Source organism: Centruroides sculpturatus, unplaced genomic scaffold (assembly GCF_000671375.1).
Source record: "Centruroides sculpturatus isolate CEXI.00-Female unplaced genomic scaffold, Cexi_2.0 scaffold1987, whole genome shotgun sequence".
NCBI lineage: Eukaryota > Metazoa > Arthropoda > Arachnida > Scorpiones > Buthidae > Centruroides > Centruroides sculpturatus.
The window spans coordinates 32560-50000 of NW_019386281.1; the positions used below are offsets into that span (position 1 = coordinate 32560).

Here is a 17441-nt window from a genome sequence, read left to right on the forward strand (position 1 = left end):
AAAGTATTTTTCTGAGGTCTGTCTTATCAGGTAAATTACTGTACACAGTGTATTCATTAATTTTCATTTTCATGTAGTAAAGGCTCTATGCCTTCATAAAGGACGTACTTTTCCTTTGTTTAAGGGTATTTGGGCAGTTTATTCTCTGTTATATTCTCAAGTAAACAATACATACAAATACAGTACAGTATTTTCTGGGAAACACTCGTACTTATTTTTTTTAACCCCATTCCCGATAACCCGACATTTTCACAAACTCGGCCACCCTTCAGTCCACATTAGGCTGAGTTTTTGAGGTTCTACTGTACTTAAATATTCTCTCAAATTAATGAAATACAAAGTATTGGATATTGGTATAATAACTATTAGTGTTATAATAGAGTAAGATAGATATTAAATCGTACCAATATGGTTTAATATATAGTTCTTTTAAAATAACTTCTGATATTAATTGGCTTCACAGTACTATACACATGGAACCTAAATTTAGTTTCTCTTCAGACTAAAATCTAGTGTTAATTTTCTATAAGGTAATTGATGATCATATTTTGTCAATAAAAAAAATTTCAAATACAGTGGGTGATCGGTTAACGAATAAATCGGATAATGAACACTTTCGTGAAAGATTTTTATGATCGGACAATGAACACTTCACTGAACAAACATAAAAAGAAGCAACAAAAATAGCAAATATTGATTGGTCTTCCCTCGTCTTCAGGCAACGATTCAAAACTTTTCAGAGCGCTGGCGACTTCGACATGATGCTCAACCCGGAATATACTGATCAGATATTATTCCTCTGAACTTTGAAACTCTCCCTTGTAATTCCAGCCTTTTATTTTTCTGACAGAAACAATTTTTTATAGTATTCACAAGACTATCAGGTGGGCACTTGTTAAGTTTTGCGTCAGTTTTTATTTTTGAAAGGTGAGTGTATAATAGCAAAGGTAGAGAGTGGACAGAAGATGTCTGATGTTGCTGGGCAGTATTGCTTGAACAAATCTACAGTAGGCTGCAGTTAAATCTTATCTAAGAAAGATACTGTATAATCAAGAAGACTCAAGCAGCTGAAGGAGTAACAAAAATCACATCTGAGAAATAAAGAACATTGAAGAGCTCATAATGGAACCTGATGACATAAGAATGCCAAGAACTCTTTGAACAAAGAACACCAAGAAACTCAGTGAGATATGTTTTATTCTGAAAAAGAGGATTAATGTTGATATCTATTAAAGATCTTTTGAAGAAGTGGAAAAATGTCAGAACAATGGTCTTAGAATGGCATCCAAACCAAGTTGAGGTTTATAGGCTTGGGGAATCTCTACAATTACAATGATATTAATTTCTTCTTAAAAATCCTGAAGAAGAGAGAAAAGCAATCGACATTAGACAGATTCTTTAACTCCCACAAACAAAAAAACATAACTAATAAAAATGCAAGATTGCATATATATTTATTTTTATTATTACATATAAATGAATGTAGTAAGAAAGTATATATTTTTTATTTTTTGGGGTCTCCAGAACGAATTAATCAAATTCCCATACAACCTATGGTAAATTGATAATCAGTTAACGAACAGTTTGGATAGCGAACAAAGTCTTGGAACGGATTATGTTCATTAACCAATCACCCACTGTATACTTATGAAACGTCACTTGTTGAAATTGAGTTTCAGTTGTAGTTGTTATCATCATCAGTATCTTAAAAATTTGACTGAAGCTGTTCAATTAATTTATGTTGTCAATCACAACTTATGCTTTATAATGTTATCATTCTTATCCGCTACTTTAAATGTTAAACATTGTTTTAATCTTCAAATCATAACTTGCTGGATTTTTAGGTAATTGTTTTAATCATTATTTTACACATTAAATTGCTGGTATTTTTTACTTTATTTATAAGCTAACTGTTAAAGATGATATTGCAAGAAACCAACGAAGTAGACAACACTGAATGAATTACTACTAATTGATGATTATAATTAAAAAATGTTTAAGTTAATTCATTTTTAATTGTCTTTTTAATGTCATTCAATTAAACTAGAAATTTCACTAATTGTAACTTGCTTAATATTATCATTTGGTTATCATCATCAAGTTCCAAAGTGATTTCAGTAGGCAGATTCTGCTGTGTATATTTCTAACTTTGATTATAAATTTAATAATAAATTAAAGATTTAATACTGAATCTACATGAAAATTCATTATATAGAGACACTATTTTAAATATTTAATTATTTAAAAAAATGATTAATCACAATTTAATTTGAAATATTTTCTTTATTATTTTGTTTATAAACAGTTGCCAATTATAAAGTAATTTTTGTTGTTTTATTTCTTCAATACAGTTAAAATTTAATTTTTTAGCAGTAGAATGTGTGTTTGTTCTCATTTTGAAAACAGTATTGTAAAATAATTTCTGAACAGATTTTAAATGAGGATTACAGGATAGTGACGTAATATGAACTTTTCACTATTGTTTATCTATATTAGGAATAATGTATGCAGTTAAAATTTTTCAAATCTAAGATAAATATTTATTTATTTGAAACATTTTCTGTATAAAGAAAAACATGTCACTTATGTTCTTTGATAATGGGATAAAAAAAAACTAATTTTGTTTTTTTTCTTGCATGAATAAACTCTTTAGATATAGTACTTTTATCATGTAAAATAGTATATTTCTACCTCCATTGGAATGCAAGAGATTGTGTGTACCATTAACTCATATTCAAATGTTATTCAGTTNTTCAATCTTATCTAAGAATGATACTATATAATCAAGAAGACTCAAGCAGCTGAAGGAGTAACAAAAATCACATCTGAGAAATAAAGAACATTGAAGAGCTCATAATGGAACCTGATGACATAAGAATGCCAAGAACTCTTTGAACAAAGAACACCAAGAAACTCAGTGAGATATGTTTTATTCTGAAAAAGAGGATTAATGTTGATATCTATTAAAGATCTTTTGAAGAAGTGGAAAAATGTCAGAACAATGGTCTTAGAATGGCATCCAAACCAAGTTGAGGTTTATAGGCTTGGGGAATCTCTACAATTACAATGATATTAATTTCTTCTTAAAAATCCTGAAGAAGAGAGAAAAGCAATCGACATTAGACAGATTCTTTAACTCCCACAAACAAAAAAACATAACTAATAAAAATGCAAGATTGCATATATATTTATTTTTATTATTACATATAAATGAATGTAGTAAGAAAGTATATATTTTTTATTTTTTGGGGTCTCCAGAACGAATTAATCAAATTCCCATACAACCTATGGTAAATTGATAATCAGTTAACGAACAGTTTGGATAGCGAACAAAGTCTTGGAACGGATTATGTTCATTAACCGATCACCCACTGTATACTTATGAAACGTCACTTGTTGAAATTGAGTTTCAGTTGTAGTTGTTATCATCATCAGTATCTTAAAAATTTGACTGAAGCTGTTCAATTAATTTATGTTGTCAATCACAACTTATGCTTTATAATGTTATCATTCTTATCCGCTACTTTAAATGTTAAACATTGTTTTAATCTTCAAATCATAACTTGCTGGATTTTTAGGTAATTGTTTTAATCATTATTTTACACATTAAATTGCTGGTATTTTTTACTTTATTTATAAGCTAACTGTTAAAGATGATATTGCAAGAAACCAACGAAGTAGACAACACTGAATGAATTACTACTAATTGATGATTATAATTAAAAAATGTTTAAGTTAATTCATTTTTAATTGTCTTTTTAATGTCATTCAATTAAACTAGAAATTTCACTAATTGTAACTTGCTTAATATTATCATTTGGTTATCATCATCAAGTTCCAAAGTGATTTCAGTAGGCAGATTCTGCTGTGTATATTTCTAACTTTGATTATAAATTTAATAATAAATTAAAGATTTAATACTGAATCTACATGAAAATTCATTATATAGAGACACTATTTTAAATATTTAATTATTTAAAAAAATGATTAATCACAATTTAATTTGAAATATTTTCTTTATTATTTTGTTTATAAACAGTTGCCAATTATAAAGTAATTTTTGTTGTTTTATTTCTTCAATACAGTTAAAATTTAATTTTTTAGCAGTAGAATGTGTGTTTGTTCTCATTTTGAAAACAGTATTGTAAAATAATTTCTGAACAGATTTTAAATGAGGATTACAGGATAGTGACGTAATATGAACTTTTCACTATTGTTTATCTATATTAGGAATAATGTATGCAGTTAAAATTTTTCAAATCTAAGATAAATATTTATTTATTTGAAACATTTTCTGTATAAAGAAAAACATGTCACTTATGTTCTTTGATAATGGGATAAAAAAAAACTAATTTTGTTTTTTTTCTTGCATGAATAAACTCTTTAGATATAGTACTTTTATCATGTAAAATAGTATATTTCTACCTCCATTGGAATGCAAGAGATTGTGTGTACCATTAACTCATATTCAAATGTTATTCAGTTAGAATCTTTATATGATTTCCTTGTAAAGTTAATATTTTTTTAATTAAACCACTATCAAAGCAAAGCAAAAAATATTTAGAAAAGTTTAACTCAGAATAAATTTGCCAATAATTAAAATGTAAACTATGAGAGATTTTAATATTCACTTACAAAGAAAAAGTCAAAGTTAATAAATTTTATATATGTTATGTTGACTTTATCAAGTTGCTTATTTACGTGAAATATTTCATACGAATAAGTACAAAAACTTAGTCTAATGGAAAGAGACATCTAGTATATTAGCAGAAAAATTAAATACAATATAATCTGCTTATTGTGATTACTTATACTGATAATATTAATTAGGGTATATAAATAAGACTACATTAATGGAAATTCTGATTTTTTTTTTACTGTTTTGACCTGTCATTTTAATGTCAATTAAAAAGTATACATTTAAGGTTTATTAATTAATAGTAATTCATTCACATTATTTGTCTGATTTTTTTTCTTCTTTCCTGCATTTCATTAATAAAATGCTCATATTTATAATGCTGTTATGAAGTATTATATTTAAATCTCTGAGGATGATAGCATGAAAAGACAGCTTAAAAAAAGGATTATTTATCTTGAGATAATTATAACTGAAACTTTGATTGAAATAAGTAAGATTCTACAAATGTATTTTATATATTTATGGAATATTTATATAAGTTGAACTATACTTTTACTATATATTCTGTCACTTATGAAAATTCAATATTGGACAACTATAGAATAAAATGGTATGTCATTGAAATGTTTTAAGTATCATCTATAGATTTTTAAAACAGTTTATAACTGTTTAGTCAAGTAGATTAAGTAGTAATAAAAAAATTTAAAAAGCGAATAGAAAAATATTGATTAGTTTCTTTGAAAATAAATTTTTGAGTTTTAACTATTATAAACAATTTTATGAAAACAAATTAAGTACTGTGAGAAATATTTAATGATATACTTTAATTTGCAATATGTTTTTATGAAATGTTTTTATTTATAGGGGTCAAATAATATGCAATCTTGGAGATGTCTTGCAACCTGAACTACAAACATGCCTACCTATCTTTTTAGATAGATTAAAGAATGAAATTACAAGATTAACTACAGTGAAAGCTTTAACAAAAATTGCTGGATCTCCCTTAATTATTGATTTGGGACCAATCCTTTCGGAATCTATGCCAGTTTTAGCATCTTTCCTTCGCAAAAACCAAAGAGCACTGAAACTTAGTACACTTACGTTACTAGATACACTTGTAAAAAATTATAGTAGTTCATTGACTAAAGATATGATTTCAGCAGTTATGACAGAATTACCTCCATTAATTTGTGAAAGTGATTTACATATTTCACAGGTAAATTTAAACTCTGAATTAACTAATCTTATATTATAAAATATTTAAAAAATAACAATGATATTAAATATCATGAATTAACAAAGGTATTACTAAAAGTTTTATATATAGGTTTTTCAAACTTTGATTGTTTGAACCATCTGTTGTTGTTTTTTCATTTTAGACAATTTAAAATATAATTTAGTCTTGTTTTGATTTATCTGCATATTTCTTCTACCTTTTACTTGCCATTGCCATAGACCAGCCTTTGAACCTGCATACCATATAGTAAGCATGCCTTGCTTTAAAGATGTTTATGCATGCTAAAATTTTAGACTTTGAATAACGATATTTAAATAAACTAAATGGTTGTGCTTTAATTAGAATAAATGTAAAAAAGCTGATTGAAAAAAAGAATGATTGTATAAATCTAAAGGATAATTGAAGACAAATGATAAATCAAAATTGTATGATACATCACATGCCACTTTGGGCGCACGTGCCATAGTTTGCCACTCCTGCCATAGACTAATATAATGCCGGAAATGAATTTTTCTATCTTAATTTGTACTATTGTTTAATTTACTAATTCAAGCATATTAACTGTGTGAATGATTTGTTTAATATGTTACCATTAAATATGTATAAACCAATATCTTGACAATTAGTAAGAACAGATTTTATTTAAAAAGTTGTCCTGCATTTAATAATATGAAGTCAAAAATTATTATTCTGTTTTATGATCTTATATTTCTCAAGTGTAATAAAATTAGATTATATGATCATAGGTTGCTTTGTCTTATATTTAAATATATAATTGTAATTTATTGCATTTTTTTTCTCTTGTACATATAATGAAACTGCCTTATTTCCTCAATTAAACCTTGGAGGTTTATTTTTAAAACAACATATCCCAGGATTTATTACCTTGCAACAGGAAATGAGTGGATAACAATTGAAAGGAATAACTTAATTATACATTTCAGAATTATCAAAACCATTTATTGACTGTATTTAATTAAGGGGTCAGATACAACATTTTAAATAACTACTGTTTTCTTAGTTAAGCTGATTCAGCATTTTCTGATTTGTTTGTTATGTTGTCATTCATATCTGTTTTCATGTTGTCTGAATCAAGATTTTGACTATTGTCTTCTAGTTCAAACTTTACGATCTCAAATTGGAGATCATTTTTCTAATTACCGTTTAGCTGATAAACTCTCATCTTATTGACATTTGCAACTTTCCTGTGTTCAATATTTGATAATATTTTTAATTTGATTTTCAAAAACATTTGTACGAATCTTGGAATAGAAATTTCTGCCCAGTACTTCAACATGTTTCCTAAGCTTTTCAACATGTGGTTTATTTTTTTATCATCATCTTTATTCCACAGAGTTTAATTGAGGAACTATGGAGGATATATATCAATTTATCAACATTATTTAAGAATCAAATTTTACATAAGATATTTTTTAATATAAAAATTGTTGCTTGAGTAATTTAATATTTATATATCAATAATAAAAATTAAAGTTAAATATTAATACAGCAAAATCTATCTAAAATGGATCCTCTATAAAGCAGAAACCTGTCCAAATGGAAAATAATCCCAGAATAAATTATTTTGCTATGCAAAATAATAATGTAAACCAGAAATCTGTCTAATATGGAAATGGAAGACTTTTTAGATACTAATTGCATAATTTAATCTGAATGAAACAATTTAATCATAGTAACAGCAGCTAAATTTTAAATCATAATTAATGCTAAAACTTGCAGTTATAGTGGACTTCTCAGTAATAAGACTTGTTTTCCCAAAGTAACAAATGTTTAAAAAAATACAGTGTTTTGGAGGAATGTCACATGTACTAAGAATTTAAACAGTAGTTACTAAAAATTGAATTAATTTAATGTATTCTCATTTTTTTTAAATTATTAAAAGAGCATGGTAAATTATTGTAGGATGAAACACTAGAAACCACAGCTTCTAGCAAATTCATAGAACTAGCCAAAATTAAGGAATATAATATGATATGAAGAGTAAAAACTATTAAGTTCTAAGAGCAATTATTCTTATACTGTACATAGTTTTTACTTAGAATTTAGAACATCCATTTTTTATTTAAAAATTAGCATGAGTTAATTTTTAAATAAAAATTGAATATTCTAATTCTTGAGACTATTTTTACATACAGCTTTTCTTCTATATGTCATATATATATATATATATATTGGTATTTCAACATATTTTTGAAACATATGACACTTACATTGAAGCCATTCTAAACAACACTTGTAGTGTTTTATCAGCTTTCTTTTTTCTGCATTAATGAAAACATAATCAATTATAAAATGGATGCCTGCTAAAACGAAAAACTCTGATTTGTATTATTGTGTTCTAATTTAGATAGGCTTTGTTGTATATTGCAGTTCTTACTTTAAACATAGATTACATGTTTAGTTTATTTTCAAATACTTGATTTTTATCATTTTATAATAAAATTCTTATTTTATTGATTTATATTTTAGTTAACATTGAGTTTACTTACATCTATATCTAAAGTTCAACAAGAAGCACTTCTAAATGTTACTGATGCAATTCTTCCAGAAGTTTTAGTACTTGTGAAATCTCCATTATTGCAAGGTAGCATTAATACATCTACTTTAGTCTAATTTAATTTGAATAGATTTTATATAGATGAATGTTTTTGTATATATTTGGAAAAAATCAGTATATTATATTTGCATTTATAACAAAATATATAGATTTTTGTGATTTTTGAATTACATATTACAGATGATGATCATAAAGTAAAAGATTGAAATACAGAAATAAATAAATTATGCAAATATGATATTTATTTTAATTTTACTTATTTAATAGTTGATAGTTTTTACTATGTACAGAAAGTAGAGAATATAACAAGTAGTAATCTTATTAGATTTCTTATTGTATATGTTTCACTAAAAGCCAGTTCATACTTCATGAAGAAAGAGACTAATATAAAAGTGAAGTGATACATTCTCTTCTCTTTTCTATTATTATTTTTTCATAAGTGTTTATACTTCAAAATAATGAAAATGTGTATGTGCTTTCAATACTTATAGTTTAAAATAAAGTTTTGAAAGTACCTGAACTTTGAATATTCCCATGTTATAAAATTCTTAAAAAATGAGAGTATTTGTGGTTAATTAATTCAAAGAAAAGATGTCAGAGAATAATATAACCTTATAAAATAAATTAAGGAAGATGATTATGAAGTACATTTTTGATATTTTAAGTTTTAAATATACATATAAAGATATCTATTTGGATTTGATTAACTTAAAATACATAAATGATAAATTGCAATTTATCAAAGATAATCCTGTGCTAATTCTTATCATTTCAATTGTATTAGTCTTTATGTTGAAGAACACAAAGAATTGTGAGCTACCAACAGAGAGAAAAAGTAGAATTTTTGTCAACTTTCCTTGCTAATCAAAAGAGAATGGAAGTATGTCACTAGTAATGTGCAAAGTGTTGTGCACCTATTTGATGCCATTTTTCCTTCGTTTTTCCTTTCTCATGAAGTATGAACAGGCCTTAACTTTTGTAATTTTGTAAATTTATGCAAGAAATTAGTACATAACTAATATATTTATCTTATATGTTTATAATTGGTAATATTATCTACAGGGTGTCCACAAAATCTGGGTACATAAGGATTAATACATACTTTTAAAACAAAATAATTTTATTTGATTCTAATATTAATAAATAACATTTTCAATATGATTTCCATCATTTTCAATACATAATTTGATGTGCCTTGCAAAATTCAGGGTGAACTCGATTAAATAGGTCTGTATTGCCGTTAATTTCAGCACACTGACTGGTAATGGTGTCCACAAATTTGGCGCATCAAATTATGTATTGAAAATGATGGAAATCATATTGAAAATGTTATTTATTAATATTAGAATCAAATAAAATTATTTTGTTTTAAAAGTATGTGTTAATCCTTATATACCCAGACTTTGTGGACACCCTGTATATTATAAATGAACTAAATAGAAAATTTTAGTGTATGTTTTGTTTTGATTGATCATCAAATTTCAGTTCTGGAATTTAGATCAGTTTATAGAATTTTGAAATTATTAATTTTGGTATGTTTACTAAGATTTGTTTTTAATCTAATGTTTTTTTTTCCTTCTTAATTCAGAGAATGTTATTTTTTTTACTTTAATTTTATAACAGTTAAAAATTTTATTGAAAGTTTTTAATAATTAATACTAATGTATAACAGGTGCTGCTTTAAATGCAATGTTAGAATTCTTCCAAGCATTGGTGATGTCATATCTACCTGGTCTTGGATACAGAGAACTATTACAGGTATGAATTTCATATAAGATTAAGTAACATTTAACATGATAATACTGAGAAATAGACTTTGGTTTGTCAACAAATCTTAAAAAAAAATTGAAAGAAATATTTTTATAATAATTTTATGTTGTACATATTTGTAATAGTAAACTCATTAATGTACATTGTTACTTGGTCTTGACTCAGTTTTTATTATGTTTAGTCTGAATATTTGGTGTTAAGTTAAATGAACTTTAACACCAAATGTGATAATGATTGGTCAGAAGTTAGATTAATTCACTATCAATATATAACAACTGAATATTGAATTTTTTAATATTGAAATTGAATATGAGAAAATTCTGTACTATACAAAATTATGATATACAAGTATGTTTGGGGAGGTTAAAATTTTTACATATTTTGGACTATAATCATTTTTTAAAAATCAATTTACACATATTTTTCTACTTTTTTCCAGATCATCCAACATCATTTGATTTCACTCCATTTGTGAATGAAATATATCAGTGTACTTTAGTCAGATTAAAAGCTGCTGATATTGATCAAGAAGTAAAAGAACGAGCAATTTCATGCATGTAAGTTAATTTGGTATAAAAAATAATAATAATAAATAAAAATTATTATAATATCAATAATTAGCATACAAGGTCTGTTCAAAAAGTATCGGACCTTTTTTTCCGCGTAAACCAAGGATGCGCGAGAGGCCTCCTTTGGTGGAGTTGTGGAGGGGACAGTCATGCACAGCCCTGAATTTTTTCCCACCTGCAGGAAGCGTCAGTTGTTGGCAATCGGCCTATGAGTGAGGTCATGTAGTGCGCTCTCGTCGGATTNGTTTTTATAATAATAATATAATTATTTTAAATTTATTAGTAATTATAATTGTTCTTTATAGAAATTAATATCGCCAATTTATCATCATGTTGAAAATCATCCATCACCATCTCATAATATTCATAAACAAGCATATCATTCTATTGCAAAATGTGTTGCTGCAATGACTGTAACTTGCCCACATGAAGCTCTTCCAGTTGTTCAACAGTTTCTTCAGGAATTGCAAGTAATTTATTTCGTAATCTTTATTCTCGATTTTATATTAAACTAGTATGTATATAGTTACATGCATCTATAGTAAAATCTTGTTTTAACGGATCACAGAATAATGGATTTTTTTCCAGGTCCTACTAAAGCAATCTCATTTTGCCTCCTTTTAGGGAATCTGTAACTCAAAATAATAGATTTTTTAGCCCCATCTATTGTAAACTTTGCATTTTTTTCAACATTTACTTAATATTTGGGTGTTTCTGGAAACTTGTAGAGTTCAGTGATGTACTTATTATGTCTGGGCTATGAACAATTCAAGGATTGTACAGAGAGTCAGCAAGGTCAAAACAATTGAGAAGCCACCTAGTGAATGTTTTGACATTGGTACAAATGTAGTGCCAAAACTTAGAAGGCCATCGAGTCTTTCTAAGTTGTGAAGACTTTTCTGATGAGTTTCAGCATAAACAAACAGAACATACTTGACATTGTTAATATTGAGCAGTTGTTGTATTCAATAGGCAGAAAAGCAGTAACATAAACCAAGATGGATAAGTGTTTTAACAAATCTTGAAATCAAAGTGAAGTGCTAATGAGCATGTGTAATTTCCCTTTTTTGTGCTTACAGTATATACAGTGTCAGCTTTGTTGTACACATATCAGGAATAATATTTAATCTTGTAACATAAAAGTTTCTGTAGAATGAAGAATAGACATCTCAAGAGACTGAATAATTTACAAGTACAAGTATTTCTTATATGTAGGGAGTTAAAAAATATAAATTTTTTCAAATAACAGATATTTTCCTGCGCGTGCAAGAAATCTGTTGTTTGTGATATAACAGATTCTAGAAACAACGTGATTTTTGATGACCTTAACAATCCATTAAAATGAGATTCTACTGTAATTACATAATTAAAATTTTTAACTATATATATAATTAACATTTAATTGTAGTGTTTAGATACTTTAAAATTTTATTATATATAGTGCAATTTCACTAATTCAAGCCAATTTTCATTTTTTCCCTTCTAAATGTTCCAGTCAATACAACAAGAATTTGTAGATTATTTTGTAAAAACATTACAAATTTGTAAAATTAATTTGTACTACATATTTTAGGATAAATACATATACTAAATATAGTATAAAAACTTTAAAATGTGTAAATCTTCATTTAGGCATGAATTTGAGAGGTGGTGTTGGAGAAATTGCCCCTCTCATTTCTTGATTTAAATTTTTATTGTGAACACAGTTTTCATTACAAATATTTAGTTTTTGAATTCATTTCTATTACAAAATGATCATGACTTTTTAAAATGGATGCTACATCTCATTTTTAAAATTAGCATAAAGAATGAAGCATGGTGACTGTGAAGCTTTCTCATTAATTATAATGATAATTATTTATTTTATTACACAAATTAAAAATTGCTCTGTTATTTGTCTATAGCAGTGTTTTCCAATCTGTGTGTGGTGACATACAAGTGTGTCACGGAAATATTTAATATTTTTTTAGAATTTTGAATAAGCTCTTTTTTAACATTTCATTTATCTTTCATTTTTTACTGCTGGCCAACCAAAGGAAGCATTCATTAAAATGTTGATAGTTGCAAAATTTGTGGCATCAGCATATCCTCCTCACAAATGTTTTGTGTGTCTATGCACATTCCAGTATATCAACTTGGAGCCTCTATAAATGTTGTGGCTTATCAGCTTAAAGACCATTACTACTTCTTTACTCATTGATTCAAATATATTTTTGATAGATTCAAAGTTAGCAGTTTGTTTTTGTTATTGTTATACCATTGCTATTAATTTTGTCAGAAAACTAAAATATTGACTATTGAAAATTTTTCATGTATCAGGTCTGTCCATAAGTTCATGCCTATTTTATGACCTTGAGAAAAATCGTGTTTTGCTGTTAAAATTATCAGTCTAATGTGATACTTTTTACACTGAAGTGTTAAATTGGATCTCATTCATATAATACTGTTCAGAATTGGGAACATTTCAGTTGTTTATTTTCATTAAATTGGAAGTAACAGATGAATATAAGAGACATGTTTTATACTTTTTATTTTTAAGTGGTGAGAATGCTACAAATGCAGCCAAAAAATTAAATACTGTTCATAATCAAACTGTAATTAGTGTTAGGACTGCGCAGAAGTGGTTTGAAAGATTTAGAAATAATGATTTTAGTGTGGAGGATAAGGCTCGTACTGGATGACCCGTTGACTTTGATGATGATGCTCTCTCTGCACTAGTTGAAGCAGAACCATCTTTAACAGTTGATGAAATTGCAGAACGTTTAAATTCATTCCATGGAACTGTTCATAGACATCTACAACAAATCGGAAAAGTTTCAAAGCTAGGAAAATAAATACCACATGAACTGTCAATAGCTAACCAACAACAACGTGTAAACATTTGCACATCTTTTTTATCCTGCATTACCTTAGAACTTTTTCTTGATCGGCTGGTTACTGGAGACGAAAAATGGATCCTCTATAATAATGTGACGAGAAAAAGACAATGGACAGATCGCGACAAGCAGCCAAAACCGGCTGAGAAAGATGGGTTGCATCCAAAAAAAATTCTTTTGTCTGTTTGGTGGGATATGTCAAGTGTTTTACTCAAGTGTGTACTTTGAGCTGTTAGAACCTAATCAAACAATTATAGCTCAAATGTATTGTGATCAATTAGAGCGTTTAAATGAAAAATTGAAAAAAAATCGAACATCATTAGTGAACAGAAAGCAGGTTCTCTTGCAACATGACAATGCCAGACCACATGCTGCAAAAATAACTGTAGAGAAACTCAAAAGCTTCAACTGGGAAATTTTACCTCATTCACCATATTCGATTCGCCAGATATTGTTCCCAGTGATTATCATCTTTTTTGCAGTTTGCAGAATTTTTTAAAAGGAAAAACTTTTGAGAATGAGAACAATGTAAAAAAGGCTATTTCTGAATATTTTGATTCAAAACCGAAATCATTTTACGAAGACGGGATTAAAAAGCTACCATCAAGATGGCAAGAAATTGTACAAAATAATGGTGAATACATTATAGATTGAAATAAAATTTAATTAAAATTTTTTGTTGCTTTTTTTCTAGATAAAAATACTCATGAACTTATGGACTGACCTGATATTTTCAGTTAAATTTATTATATTTTTATTAAAATATTACTAAAAACAATCACTTTGAAAAAGGAACAAATAAAATTAATAATGAATAGAAACTTGTAGCATATGAAATGAGTGACAAAATCTTAAATAAAATTAAGAATTTATTTTAAAAATATGAGTGAAATGTAGACAAGAAAGAAAAAAATGTTAAAAATTATTTTCTGACATCTTTATTTTTGCTGTCTTTTTTTTAATTTTTTAAGACAAATGGTATTTAAATATTTTCCTGTTTCATTTTTGTCATTTTTGACTTCATTTATTATTGAAAATGTTTGTTACATTATAAAATTTCTTGAAAGAGTAGCTTCAAACAAAACTAAAAATGATTTTTTTCAAAAATATATTGTAATTATCTTTTCTTAGTTTTGCTTTATTATATTTTAGATACATCAGAATATGGATTCAATTCAGTTATTTGCTGTTCTAGCTATTGGAGAAATTGGAAAACATATGTAAGTCTTTAAAATATATATTGCACTATAAGAATTTTTTATATTATCAACTAATTTAATAATATTAATTAATTTATATGAATAATTTTACCTTTTATAGAAACAATGATATAAAATAAATTTTTATAATTTGAGATTCAAATGTATTAACAGATAATGATTGTTTATATCTGCTATGGTTTAAATTGATCATTAAATTGATTATTAATAGAAACATGATTACTTTTACAAAAGTAAAAATAACCTATAAAGTTAAAATATATTATTAAAGTTTTAAGTTGAATTATCTAAAATGTGGTGTACTATGGATAAAAATATTATTTTCTTAAATAAAATAGACACCACAATTTCAAATCACATTAACTTCTCCTATACTGATAACATTAAATAGAATAAGTTAATACAATTACAATTAGAAGTAATTGTTTTATTCACTCTGATATAGAAGGATATTCTAAAACAATTAAAAATTATGTAACTTGAAGATTTATTAATTGATAGAGATATGTAATTGAGTGTTGTTTGCTTTCTATTATCTTTAAAAATGGCTAGCATATAATTGAAGTAAGAAGTGTCAGCAGTATTGCATTGTGACAAAATAATAATTAAAATGATTAATGTTTTTAGTTACTTGTTAAGATTGTTAATGGTTACGTGTTATCAGCTACATATTTGGACTGGTAATATGAAAGGAATTTAAAAATTTACCCAAAGATAATTATAGCAATAACCAAACTGTAATTAAAACTAAGCAAAAATTTTTATAGGAAATTTTACCTTGTATGTTAATGTTATCAGAACATTAAATGACTAATAAAATTGTGTGATTTCAATAAACTGAGTGTACTATGTTTTAATTATAAAGATTATTATGTGACTTCTAAATTAATCTGTTAATTTGAATGTTTCTTTTATAAATGGAAGAGTTTGATTTTTTTTATGTAATTTATTCTTTAATATTATTATGATTTTTATAATTTTAACTTAAGATTGCAATTTGTGTTTGAAATGTAATATTAAATTAATTAAAAATTATAATTATTACCAATTTAATCTTAAGATATTTACAAATATTTTAATTTTTTAACACTATATATATATATATATATATAATTAAATATTATAATCAATTGCTTTGTGTAGAGATCTCTGCAGTATATCAAATTTGAAAACTACTCTCTTGGATGCATTTACATCACAAAGTGAGGAAGTTAAATCAGCTGCATCATTTGCTTTAGGTAAAATATTAAATTTTAAATTATATACATTAAAAGAATGAATCTCTTTAATAAAATAAGAACAGAATTTTAAATTAATATTTAAATGCCATTTAAACCTATGAAAGATGCACACAATACAATTAAGTAAGCTTTTTATGTTTGTAATATTGATTTCAAGTATCCTTGCTCTTAAATTAAGATGGTTTCTGGGGATTTCTGTTTATCTATTATTTTTACCTTTTTCTTTTCTATTTTTTGGGCTTTTTTTATATGCACTGGAAAGTGAAAAAAAAGAAGGTGATGTGTTTTGCTTTATGGCAAAATTTTTTATAGCTGTAGTCTGGTACCTAATATGCTATATTAGCAATGTCTGCCTATATAAAATTTTTTAAATTAATTATTTTTATCAATTTGAAACCATGTCATGTTCTATTTCTATTGTTTATCCAACACAATGTAGTGCAACTTAACAATCACTTGGCTTTCTTTCATCTTTATTGAACTAGAATAAAGGTGAAAGAAAGCCAAGTGATCATTAAGTTGCACTACATTGTGTTGGATAAACAATAATTATTTTTAAGCTATTATTAATTTATTTTATCAGAATGTGTATTTGATGATTAATTGAAAATCATTCCAGAAACATTAAAGCAATGAAACTAAAGAAACATCTTTACAAAGATATATATTTTTTTCATTTTAAGTTCATAAAATATATGAATTTCAAGAAATTTTTTTAATAATAATTTATGAATGATGATTGTTGTTATTACTTTTTTTGGATTTTATTACTTTATGAACTGTCTTATATTATACATTTAAAATTTTTGATATCATCATAAATATGAAAATTTCTTTTCAATTAGGTAGTGTTGCCATTGGTAACTTACAAGAATACTTACCATTTATTCTTCAGGAGATTGAAGCACAACCTAAACGCCAATATCTTCTTTTACATTCTTTGAAGGAAGTAAGTAATTAAATAAATAATTTTTTATAACCATGTTAACTTAATTAATTTTTAAGTTGTGAATTAGGAAAATATGATAATTGGGTAGTTTGGAATTATTAAATCATATGTAAAGATAAAATTTATTTGATAAAATGGCTGAGACAATAAGTATAAACTTAGAAATTTACAAAAATTCTCAAATAGATAATATTTTAAAAAGTGTCTTCTCACTTTGTCTCTTTCAAACAACATCAGAAAATAACATCTCATGGTGGAGTTTATCTTTCTTTAGTGGTTTCTTGTCCACATTAATATGTTAAATGTTAAAATTTTCCTTCTGACAATGACACAATCAATTAAAAAATGTATTCATTTGATAA

The 17441-nt window shown here is 25.9% G+C and overlaps 1 protein-coding gene across 1 annotated transcript in view; it reads left to right on the forward strand.

The window, feature by feature from the left end:
* Window positions 1-17441, forward strand: part of LOC111614389 (cullin-associated NEDD8-dissociated protein 1-like) — a 67851-nt gene that overhangs the window by 31558 nt on the left and 18852 nt on the right. Inside the window, exons 9-15 of the mRNA XM_023355760.1 lie at window positions 5504-5855; window positions 8367-8481; window positions 10127-10212; window positions 11099-11263; window positions 14822-14889; window positions 16033-16127; window positions 16976-17079. Coding sequence (XP_023211528.1) covers window positions 5504-5855; window positions 8367-8481; window positions 10127-10212; window positions 11099-11263; window positions 14822-14889; window positions 16033-16127; window positions 16976-17079 — 985 coding nt within the window. The remainder of the gene's footprint in view (window positions 1-5503; window positions 5856-8366; window positions 8482-10126; window positions 10213-11098; window positions 11264-14821; window positions 14890-16032; window positions 16128-16975; window positions 17080-17441) is intronic.